This window comes from Megalops cyprinoides, chromosome 3 (assembly GCF_013368585.1).
Source record: "Megalops cyprinoides isolate fMegCyp1 chromosome 3, fMegCyp1.pri, whole genome shotgun sequence".
Classification (NCBI taxonomy): domain Eukaryota; kingdom Metazoa; phylum Chordata; class Actinopteri; order Elopiformes; family Megalopidae; genus Megalops; species Megalops cyprinoides.
The window spans coordinates 31733832-31745488 of NC_050585.1; the positions used below are offsets into that span (position 1 = coordinate 31733832).

General features: G+C 41.1%; 2 protein-coding genes and 2 non-coding genes across 12 annotated transcripts in view; all 4 read right to left on the reverse strand.

The window, feature by feature from the left end:
• LOC118774339 (rho guanine nucleotide exchange factor 6-like) overlaps nucleotides 1–3409 on the reverse strand; it is a 29822-nt gene extending 26413 nt beyond the window's left edge. Inside the window, exons 1-2 of one of the 4 annotated variants that reach the window (XM_036523646.1) lie at nucleotides 2954–3407; nucleotides 996–1079 (exon numbers count right to left, since the gene is read on the reverse strand). In XM_036523646.1, the coding sequence (XP_036379539.1) occupies nucleotides 996–1079; nucleotides 2954–3118 (249 nt within the window). In that variant the 5' untranslated portion in view covers nucleotides 3119–3407. Of the gene's footprint in view, nucleotides 1–995; nucleotides 1080–1350; nucleotides 1375–2953 lie in introns of those variants that run through there. The other 3 variants (XM_036523645.1, XM_036523644.1, XM_036523647.1) reach the window with 3 other exon arrangements.
• A 1362-nt stretch (nucleotides 3410–4771) lies between these two features.
• Nucleotides 4772–9673, reverse strand: LOC118775743 (RNA-binding motif protein, X chromosome-like). 6 transcript variants are annotated; one of them, XM_036525811.1, is made up of 9 exons: nucleotides 9614–9673; nucleotides 8833–8961; nucleotides 8389–8495; nucleotides 8138–8303; nucleotides 7700–7801; nucleotides 7489–7606; nucleotides 7226–7357; nucleotides 7047–7138; nucleotides 4772–6464 (listed from the first exon to the last, which is right to left on the reverse strand). In XM_036525811.1, the coding sequence occupies exons 2-9, from the start codon at nucleotides 8939–8941 to the stop codon at nucleotides 6145–6147; spliced, it is 1146 nt and encodes a 381-aa protein (XP_036381704.1). In that variant the 5' UTR covers nucleotides 8942–8961; nucleotides 9614–9673; the 3' UTR covers nucleotides 4772–6144. The 6 variants fall into 6 exon arrangements, with proteins under 6 accessions (XP_036381704.1, XP_036381698.1, XP_036381702.1 ...); XM_036525805.1 differs by having other exon boundaries at nucleotides 7700–7825; XM_036525809.1 differs by lacking the exon at nucleotides 9614–9673 and adding an exon at nucleotides 9497–9600 and having other exon boundaries at nucleotides 7700–7825.
• LOC118775822 lies at nucleotides 7897–7969 on the reverse strand. Its single transcript, XR_005004886.1, has one exon. It is a non-coding gene; the product is annotated as a small nucleolar RNA SNORD61 (small nucleolar RNA).
• Nucleotides 8575–8651, reverse strand: LOC118775823. Its single transcript, XR_005004887.1, has one exon. It is a non-coding gene; the product is annotated as a small nucleolar RNA SNORD61 (small nucleolar RNA).
• Nucleotides 9674–11657: the final 1984 nt, after the last annotated feature.

The following is an 11657-nucleotide window of genomic DNA, read 5'->3' on the forward strand; positions in this document are numbered from 1 at the left end:
TGACCCTTAAAAAGTAATGGCATACAAGACTTAAGGATTACATAAAGAAGCATTTCATGAGGATTTCTACCTCGAGTATTGTGAGAAGTTATTCAAAGGCCACTGTTACTGGCCCAGGTTGCCCACAAATAGCCTTTAGTCTGTCTGTCCAAGAAGGATGGTGTTACTTGTTTTTACTGAAAACAAGTCTACGGCGAGCGGTAGACAGTAATTCCTATCAGTTTTGCAGCTCTGTAACAATACCAAACAATGACAAGTTTAGCCTTTTTTCCCTAACGTTCATACATTTGAGATTTTATGATATAAACGGTTATATTTAAGTTTTAAGTGCAGAGACAACACATTTCTAAGCCTTAACAACCCCGTCATAAGGAATCACAACTCAAAGTGAGGTCTGGTTGTAATTATATGTTACAGTTATGACATAAAGTGAAAGCAATGGATGGAGAGTATCCATAGCAGTTACATTTCGCCACATTTGCCGGGGAAGTGCCTTTCACACTGACAAGTACTAAGAGGAACCATTTAATTTAACTTACCTTAAAGACGCCATGACACAACTCTGTGTTACGTGGAAGCACAAAAAGCCCTAAAGAACGTGGTAATCTATTTACGTTTCCTTGTTTTACACTGAGGTGAGAAATACAATCATTCACTCAGTGTTTTTTTTTCTTTTAAATTTCATAGTACCTTCTAAGTTCTGCAACAATGTGAATGTGCTTGGTTAGAAAGCTATACATGAAGTTATAGCTGCAAGTGTAAGCGTCCTATTGCACCTAAAAGCACAAGATATTTCCTAAAAGACATACTACTGAAAAACAAAAATCAGCTGGCATATCCCGTTAAAGCATTACATCAATAATTATTAGCTAGTTAACGTTAACTAAGGATACCAGAGGCTTTGGACCTGCAAACAAAATGAACATGGTCAAAGTATTAACGCTGGAAACCAACCTAACTTTACACGAGATCTAAAGCAAATATTGCGGTCTTACCTCTATCTTCAGAGATGCGCATCCTTTTAGGAACTCTCGTATGTTGGCAATGCAGTCTGTTTCGTTTCTGGGCTCCTGACAGTACTGTAAACAACAGAAAACAAATAAATACAGTCTATCTGGCTAGCTAAGCTATTTTGAAAACATGGAAAGTTGCTAACTAGCCTACTAATCGTTGTTCACTCCGTCAGCAACGAGAAGGAAGGTGAACTTGGCACACTATAAAACTCTAGCAGTATCACGCACAGGTGGATCGAATAGTAATTTCGTTCAGTACAGTTTCTGCTAACGTGAACTGCAAAAGTAGCCAGCTAAGGTTAGCTACATTCCTTCTCTGTCGCCCTCCTTCACTCACATACAGAGACCCACCACCGCTCATGAGAACTGTCACACCAGGAAGATAGTCGTGAAACGGAAGTGACGACTGCCCCACGATCAGTAGTTTTTGGTCCATATTTACAAATACAGAGCTCCCTTTATCGTAGACTTTAGATACACGAGTGTATCTAAAGTGTAAAAATGGTCTTCAGATATAGACTTTAATACACGAGTGCATTCCATGGGCCATAAAATGCAACACTGTTAAATCTTCTGCAACGCTGCAAAACAGACGGGATATTCTGTACAGAAAAAGCTCTTGATCTATGTCGCTAGCTACAGTTCAAATGTTGCAATTCGGTGGTGAGCAATGACAGTTAAAATAAATTTCTAAGGCCCTGTATGTTGTCTAGACTCGCCCATTCCGCAGAGGTGGGTAACGCGAATCGTTTTGAACCCCCAAGCTTATGTGAAGCCTGATAATTCTCCACCTTTGTCTGGCACAGTATTATAAGCTTTTAATTTAAAAGCAAACATATAATCAACATCTTGTTAAACTTCTGTAAAATTGTAATCATTTTTTTTATGATGGATCACTATTTCAGTACAAGCGTTTTTTTCTTATAGTTTATGTCTTTGAGAGTAAACCTTGCCAATTTTTTTCGGCAATGTGGAATATAATGAGGCTAAACTGAGACTATCCTACAAGTAATGAGGTTGCTTATGTGGGCTACCGTGGAGACTAAATTGATACGTGGAATACCAGAGGTTCTACGTGCACTACACATTCAGAATCCGGAATCGAGAAACTGTCATAAGGTGTAAGTCCTGACTGATGTATGCGATAAGGATGGGGAGAGGCAACATGTAACGAGAAGTTTTGCACAGAGACGTTGCGCGTTTGAACTTGACGGTTGCCTGCGATTTACAGCGCCTTGGGTTAAATACGCTCAGCTTGCAGTAGCAATGCAATGGTCTAAAACTGAAACAAAACGGTGTCTGTATACGGGGTTAAATAGCACAAATACTGTAACATAAATTATCTATAATGAATTTAGCTAGATGCACTCAACAAATGTATCCAACTGTCATACAAATCAACTTTTCTCACGCATAAATAACTTTGTAATACATTCATGACGAAATCTGTAATTTGTATCTTAATGCGCCAATCAAAGAATATATTAATTGAAGTTAAATGGGGGAAAAAACGTGGCGGGCGTTAAGAATGCGGAACATGATTAGTGATAGCCAGCGAGGCTAGCTAGCTAACACTGTCTATATCCAGGAAGTTGGTGTTGGTTAAGTTATGCATTCTTGATACAAAACAGACGCGTAAATTCAATCTTTACAACAACTAGCAGTACTACTGATTAGCCGATAAAGTGTAATAAGGTCAGACGTTCATCTTAATTTTTTTAATGATCATGAACACATTGGTCATAATCTTCCCGACTAAATATACACCCAGTGTATCTGTTTGGCTTCTGGCGCGATTTTGTTATTCAGAACAATGATTGGCGATATATTAACTAATGCAGCACATCTGTATGAAACGATGGACATCAACTTTAAAGACTTAATCACAACGTATCGAATCTGAATTTTAATAACATACTAGGCTGAGCAACACGCATTACCTTCTGAACTGACCCTGGCAGAAGTCGCTCCATGAGTTTGCAGAGGACAACTCCATCTTTTAAGGACGTTTTCAAAAAATCTTCTGGATCGGCGATGTTCTTTTTCGGAGAATTAAGCACTCCTAAAGATATTAGCCACGTAACAGTTTGTTCCTCCGGGTTCATTGCTGCCACAGGCCCCGCTTACCGTACAACAGAAGGAGCAAGTTTAAGACTAGCTCCAGTTGCGTCAGGATGTATAGGCTACCACATCCGCGATATCGACACTGTTTTTAACGTTAGTATCGATGTCTTAAGTTTCCCTTACAAATTCAGCATTCCGTGCAAGTGCCTTTCAGTCGATGGCCGTCTACTTAAATGCAAACCGCGTTCTTGCGTATTGGCGTTTTCCTGCAATTAGCTTCATTGCTTTTCATTTCTTTGACATTGGTAAATACTTTCAGTGACTTATGATGCATACACATGCATTGAAGTACCACGTTTGCATTTCGGTTCACGCTTGCAGTTGTTTCTACCTGTCATGTCATGTCTCATTTTCACTTCCAGGTAGGAACATAAAAAATACGCACAACACTTGCATATGGAATGCTTACAGTTCTTTAATGAGAAATTGTTTCTGCTTTACAAAGACTGGCCTCTGATTATGTAACATTCCACAACCACTTTGGTTGCATCCTTTAAGATGCAGTAATACATGGCACTTTAGGTAACAAAGGCAACGTAATCCGTTTTGTTTAACTTACGTATTTTTATTATAAAAGTGCACTTTATTTGGGCGGACTTGCTGCTTATACCAGCGCTTCCCAAACCTCTCCTGAAGGACCACTTGTCCTGCATTTTTTAGATCTCTCCCTGCTCCAACACAGATGATTCAAATGATCAACTCGTTATGAACTCCTGAAGCTGCTTAATAACAAACTGATCATTTAAATCAGCTGTGTTGGAGCTGCTGATTTAAATAGAGCTTTGGGGAAACGCTGGCTTATACAATTTTTCATTCCTACCAAAACACAATCAGCATTGGAAATCACGAACTGGTGAAAGTTTCCTTCTCCAAAAGCATTTTTCTAATGATAAAATTCCTAAAAGTAAATATATATAATAGATTTACTTCTAGTTTGATGAAAAGTTAAGCCAAAGCCATTGTGGCAGGACAAAAAGGTATAACCACTTGAATTCTGGCTTCTCAAATCTACAATCACATGCTTCTTCACTAGATAGCATTTAAAGAAAGCACTGGTGTTCCCATAGACAAATTGTACTTGGAGTTTTCATGCTATAACACATCCACTGCAGTCATTAGGGTCATATGCTATTCCCCAATGTGGCACTGAAAAGGTAAATCACCTTTTAAACTGAGAAGGAAAAAAGAAGGTATTTATCCATAAGTGCATTCAGAGCAGTGTCAGACTCCCCACCCTGCAGCATGTCCTTCAGCACCAAGGGAAATGCAGCAAGATCTGATACGATGAACAAAACAAAAAGGACAGCAATGAGTTACTCATGCATTCATGCCTTTTTTTAAAGAAAGAAAAAAGATATGGTCATTTCCAGGAGCAAAAGCATTCAAATGTCAAAGCCAGTTGCTAAACAAGATGTAAGAAGCACGCAACCATACCTTTCAGATCTTTGGTTTACACTTGGTTTGCCAAATGTTGGAACGTTATACATGGTTTAATCCATCATAGTCATTGATCATTACCCTGAAACACAGAAAATTGAGACATTTCTAGGACAGAAAATATGAACAACCTGTATGGATAACCCAAACCCTTTACCCTTCTCCTTGAGGGGCAAGTCATGATCCAGTTTAAATTTTTGCCATTTCTTATGGCTTGTCCGTCATCAGTATATCCTGCCCCTTCAGCTTGATCTCCTTTCATAAATCTGGACATGCAGTTTTCTTCCATGTTTTCCAGAAGCTAAGGCAATGTGAGAAACTAAATTCAGAGTTCTTTTAGTAAATCAAATTACCATTTATCTGGTGGCAGTAAGGGTTTCAAATATGTGTAGTTAACCGTGATGTGGGACAACTGCATTTTTGCTTTCAAACACGATGTTGCTTGTCAGATTAATTCTGAAATCTGCATTCCATCAAGAATAGCATTTTTGTCAATTACCTCATTTCAAGTTTGGACAAAAACTTTGCTTTGCTTACCATCCGCTGACACGGGTTACTTGTTTTTATTAGATGAGTGTTGAAGATTCTCTTCTAGTTTTGCTGTCAGGCTCTTCTGCTTCGTCAGTGCAAGCCAGAGTTGAGGATTTACAAGGACTCCATTACGAATAAGGACTACTGATAGAGATAATTACGGATGGACTACTAATGAGCTTCCATTGGCACATACAAGTAAAATTCCTGTTTCAGTCATTACAGCTCTTTCATGTTGCTTATATGGTTTCCATGAGCAACTCAATTGATATGGCAGAGGGGAAAATGTATTGCCTTATTGTTTCCCTTTGTAAAATTGCAGCAGTTGGAACTGGAGACTGGCCTGTTTTATTTTTCTTAATTTTACCGCCATTTAGGTTTGACGGTTAATTTGTTCTTATTGGATGGGTCCTGAAGATCCATATCTGTAGTGGTCACCTCTCTTCCTCGGTCAATGTAAGCCAAACTCAAGGCTTAACACTGAAGTCTTTCACCATTGAGCACTACTGAAAAGTTTAGAGGAACAAAAATATACACACATTTGCTTTTCTACAGAGAAACTGCTAGGTCTATTGAATCTACAGACCCTCAAGGTCCTGAATTATTTTTACTATTGCTAATGGCTGGAACATTTCAGACAGGAGAAATTTAAATGTGAATAAATACAACCTATACATGGCATTAGCCACTTTTTTTTCCTTGAACATCCACCAGCTTTGATCAAGATTGTTCATTAAAAACTTTATTAGTAAATGAAAAGGCATGTTATTCCAGGGACTTGCAGCAAGCCATAACTTGAACAAAAATACACCTATCACTTAAAATGGCTACAGTACTTGATGTGAAGATGGGCAGTGGAGAAATACAAAACGTGACACTTAATTTCATAGAAACGTTGAAGGTTTATGTGAAAGGGGAGCAAAGGTTTCATCTTGTCCATGGAAATTTCAAACACCGTCTGACATTCCGTCTCTGCCTCAGGAAAATTTATGTGCACAGTTCACTGTCCTCTTATTGGTTTGATTTTCCGAGTCCCATGTCAGTATCTGCTGCGGGCGATTCCCCTATCAGCCCGACCACCTCCACGGCCGCCTCCCCGGGGTGCTCCGCGGCTCGAGCTGCTGTAAGCGTCGCGTGGAGGGTAGCCCCTTTCCATTGGAGGGGGAGGCCCCCGCTCCTGTCTGCCCATTCGATCGCCATGGCTGGCAGAGTACGGGTCGCTGCGACTGCTAGGGTAACTGTCGCGACCACCGTACCCATCCCGGGAGCTGCTGCCATAGTCGTCATAACGACTGCTTCCGCCACTTCCGCCGTAGGATGGCGGTGGCCCCCTTGAGGGCGGAGCGCTGCGCGAGTTACCTGCAGGGTCAATGGGTCAGGCAATTGGCAAATTTATCACTGGAACATCGTTTGTCTGGTAAAGTTTTCTGGATTGTTTCATGTGGTGATTTCCCCAGGAAGGAGGGGGGATCAAAGCACTAACGAGTTTTCATCAACTCATTTCAATCATTACAGCTGCAAAATGAAGATATGAAATACTAATTGGTCGATTTTTCTCGAAAGGCATCGATATGCCATATTGTTTCGTAGCGCAACTGAAAATGTTAGGAGGAAACCCTGTAACATGCCACTGCCTTTGGTAAAATTCAATCAGTTGGAACTGGAGATTAACTGGCTTGCTTTTTCTTTTACCATTTTGTGTTTAAGGTTTTGCCATACTAGCGAGACTTTAAATTTTCCAGAAAAGGGGGTGGTGATTTTCAAGATTCCTTGGAGTGTATTTGAGGTTCTGAATAGAGAGGTTTTGCGCAGGGGTTCCAGACTTTCGTAACGGATGCACTTCTTTGGTCCCAAGGTCCCAGCAACATGTGTAGTCTCAAAACAAGCCAGCTATGCAAGAACATGAATATAACGCACATGCAACAAAATGTTTTATCTTACCGTAACTGTCGTAAGGATCTCTGTAAGAGCCTGCACTGGGGCGATCCATGTAGCCCCGTGGCTCACGACTTCCACCATAGCCATCACGGTCACTGACAGGAGGAGACGACGTTAGATAATTTGCATGACTTCCAACTTAACACACAAGTCATTGTATCAACCACTGAAGCCCAACATACCTATAGCCCCGCGACATGGAGCCATAGTCATCACGAGAGCTGGAGTGCTGATAGTCGCGGTAGGGATAGTCTCGTGGGGGTGGATCGTAGTCTCGGCTGTCCCTAGAACTCATGTAGTCACGGCTGGAGTAACTGGCCAAAGAAAGATTTAGAGAGTCTACTAGCAAAGAAGCCTGTGAGGTAAACAAAACCATACTCCGTGTCCTTTGCACCCGAGACACTGAAATATCTGAATGTTGGGCAGGACTATTAGGTCCACATACCTGTCTTTAGAGCTGTAATGGTCATCTCTTGGAGAAGGATAGTCATCCCTCCTTGACATCATGCCATCTCTGCGAGGAGGAGGGCGCCCATAAGGATCCCTCTCACGGGACATAGGAGCTACATGAACAAAGAATTTGGAGACGCATTAATTAGCCACAATCCTTCAAAATCATTATGTGTCACATTGTAGAATAATCGAGTAGTACTTACGCCTGCCCATTGGTCCTGATGGAGCAGGTCTCTTAGGTGGGGGTCCTCCGTCACGAAGTGGGGGTCCTCTTTTCATAGGTGGTGGGCCTCTGGGTGACATTCCTTTAATGAAAGGTTCTACAATCCCTACATTATCACAGGAATCAATTCCAGACAGGAACATGGCATTTGGTTTCTCTAAACAATGGTATGCAAGTAAGCTCAGAACTTCTTAGAGGACAAACTGGCTCAATCACCTCAAATGGATCAATGCCAGGTTTTCATCATTGCCTACTTTTCTGTCTAAAAAGATGCCTCTGCTCACTTACTCCAACCTAAAGACCAAGAGGCTTTAACTAACTGCTCTTGAAAGACCAATAGCTAACCCATATAGTTCCTTCTTTAGTACATACATCACTTGCTTTTCAAAGATGATGTAAAAGGCATTTTGGAGGGTACCTCTGGGTGGTGGGCCTCTCATCCCACTGGGTCCTCCCCTGGATCCTCGAATGCCTCTGAACGGGCCTCGGGTGCGGGGATGCAGGGGTGGAGGGCCACGACGTCCTCCGGACTCAAACTGGGGCTTTGTTGCTTGTTCCACTTTGATTGGTTTACCATCGAGGGACTGGGCAAACATTAAAAGTTGTTAATTTGGAAGAGTGCGTTACATTGTTACAAATCTTTACAGCAAATAAAGGCCAAAGCATTACCTTTCCATGCATTTCTCTAACAGCATCCTTTGCGTCGGCTGGACTCTCAAACGTTACGAAAGCGAAACCTCTGGACTTGTTCGTCTCACGGTCTTTCATCAACAGCACTTAAAAGAAACACAAAGAAACGCTGCGGTCTAAGCAAGTCGCTACACTAAAGCTAAATATCAAGCCAATTAACTACGCAAGCTCAGAACTTCTTAGAGGACATTGCTAATAGGTATTTTTCAGCAGCAGTCAAAATGGACTTTTTTCATCATAGCTCGCTTTGTTGTTAAATGTTCGTTAAAGTTGGTAATCTGTAAGAATCGTTAAAAATAAACTTAATAGCAGTTAACTAAAATGTAGATGTTGGATACTTAGCAAAATTTGTCGAATGACCCATGTTTGAAATTAGATTCAACGACAGTGCCACTCACTACATGCACATGTTGTAGCCATTACCTTCCACAATTCTGCCATACTTGCTGAAGTACTGCTCAAGGGCCTTCTCGTTGGTTTCAGTATTCAGCCCTCCTACGAAGAGTTTCCCTGGTCTGTCGGCCTCTGCCATAATTGCCTCCGTTTAAAATCCTAAAAGAGAGATACAGGGCGCGTAAAAGTGGATCCTGAGTCTCCGGCGTTTTCGAAAACATTAGCTAGCTAGCCAGCTAGCCACTCCTGGCGAACACATTGAGTGGACAGTAGTGTTAGCTAATCCAACACATTAAAATATTACAACGTTCAAATACCCCAAAGTTAACTCTCGGTAACGTTACCCAGCATGAAATTATGTAACCTTACTATTCGTTCTAACCGTCTGAAAACGTGGCCTCCTCTGTACATTCCAAAATGGTGGAGTAATGAATGGTACGGTGCAGCACGCAGGTAACGTTAGTTACAGCTGTTTAAGACGCCATTAGGATATTTTAAACCATGGTCAGCCAGCTAACTTGCAAACTGCAAAGAAATTAACACGACAGCAACAATGATATTAACTATGGCCCTTCCAAAAAGCATGGCGAAATGCTAGATAGCAGAGCTAATTTGCAGGAGCTGCGTTCATTTCAATGGCGCCGCGTCAGACCAGTTAGCGGTATAACATTATGATGGCGAAATCCAGACGTACTTAAACAGCTCTATGACTTCTTAAAGACTCCCAACAGTAAGTTTATGTATGCACAGGTAGACCATTAAAACACGCTGTAAACCATTTGGATAGATTGCTGTTTAGCCAACTACTCACCTTACACCCCAGACTACGGTGTACAGTGAAGGACAAACAGGCGACACTCTCCAGTTCAAAAGGCAAATGTTGAGAGGATTGGAGAGTGGGGTATGTATGGGTGGAGCTAACATGTGCAACCAATGGTGACATTGTGCTCCACAAAGCAGCACTATGATTGGCTCAAGTCACAGATTCAAAGGACATGACAGGTCTTCCCATTTTGAGGTTGTAAAACAACCCTCAAGCGTTCTTTTCTCTCACAGAAAAAAAGCAGGATATAAGGATATATGTATTTTTGTCACGAATTGTATATTATTTTTGACGACAGAAGGCGGAAACCGCGCACTAAAACGGCTTTTTCAGTCAAGCACCACTGGCGCCAAAACAGCGCCTCATTTGCCCCAGTAAATATCCAGCTGTTTAAATGGATAACATTGTAAAGAACTGTAACCTATGTAAGTCGCTTTGGATAAAAGCGTCTGCTAAATGAATAAATGTAAATGTAAATGTTAACCATAGGTTACGAATCAATATAGGAGTATTCTTCCCGGCAGGAAGTGTAAAAGGCAAAGTGAAAAAGATTTTAAATAACACACTATTATATAGAAATGTGTTTCCCACATTAAGGTAAATCGTAATTATATGAATTTTACGACGGTTCTGAATGAGAACAAGTTTTTTAAAAATGCACACTTGGACATAATCAACAACTGAAGCGTCGCCTACTCCTGTGGATTTGTACGGCCGGCTGTATTTAATCTAATGGTGCATATCGCCGCCTAGTGTGCGGGAGTGCGGATCACAACAAGTATCAAAATCAACTCTAACCTCCACCGAATGAACTTCATGATGGAGTTTCCGTACCTCTCACACACATAAAGAACATACCCCACATGCGCCGAATACGCACCTTCCCCTCCTCATACCAAAGTGGCAAATCTTCTTAATAGCAGCCTTACATCAAGTCTATCCAAATATCCAAATACAAAGTCCACTTAGCTGAAACAGCTGTGACTTCACCCCCCCCCCCCCCCCCCCCGACATAAATTGGGACCCAGAGGAAGAACAAATCAATACCTGTGTTATGATGTCAATAAAGAAATACAAATCCATTTGGCATGATTTAGAAGTGGTTAAAATGACTGGTGCCAATGATGAGTCTCAACTTAAGAGCATCCAGTCAGGTTTGACCTCCTCCATGCACTACAGAGCCAACACAAAGGCCTCATAATAAAAAGACTCCACGAGACAGTCTTATACAAAGTCTGACATTTTGAAATATAGTTTATTGTACCTTTTATTTATTTATTTATTAGCATTAACAACAACTCCAAATTAACAATAGCCCCTTAGAAAATCAAAGGAGGTGTATGGTAATGATAATTCCACACATTCTGCCTGTCAAACCCAAATCTTCTGCCCATTATTTAGCCCCCCATCCATAACTGCAGAACACAGAAAATCGACTTTGACCTCCCTTAAAAACATTTCTTAAAATGTCATTGCCAAACATAAAAGTTTCTGCTTAGGTAACATGCCTGGTCTTGCACCAGATGTATGTCCTGTCCAAGTATATTTGAATGGGAAAACACACAATATTCCGATATATTAAGTCCAGTTCCTCCACTTTATTATTTTAAGACTATATTCTGTAAAAAAATATATATATATATGTTCCTGACGTAGGCACCTACGTTCACTGAAGCACCTGAAAGTTTTCATTTAACAGTTCTGTGAAATAGGACGTTATGTGATTTGGACGTTGTGCGAACACCATACTATATACTCAGCATACTATATACTGGGTTTAGTTGGTTAACATTGTACAATACTAAACATAATACACATTAATACACTGTACCATTATACGCCTGGCAGCGCAATCGCTTTATTTCCATGAGACATGAGATACACGTGTTGCGTGCGGGAAGCGTTACCTGCACTACGTCAGGTTACGTCCTCTACGTCCCGTTCTACGATCGGGATTTTTAAACGAACGGACGTTGTCCGAATGGACGCTAGGCGGCGCATGACAGTATTATAGTTGTTACTCAGCAGGCAG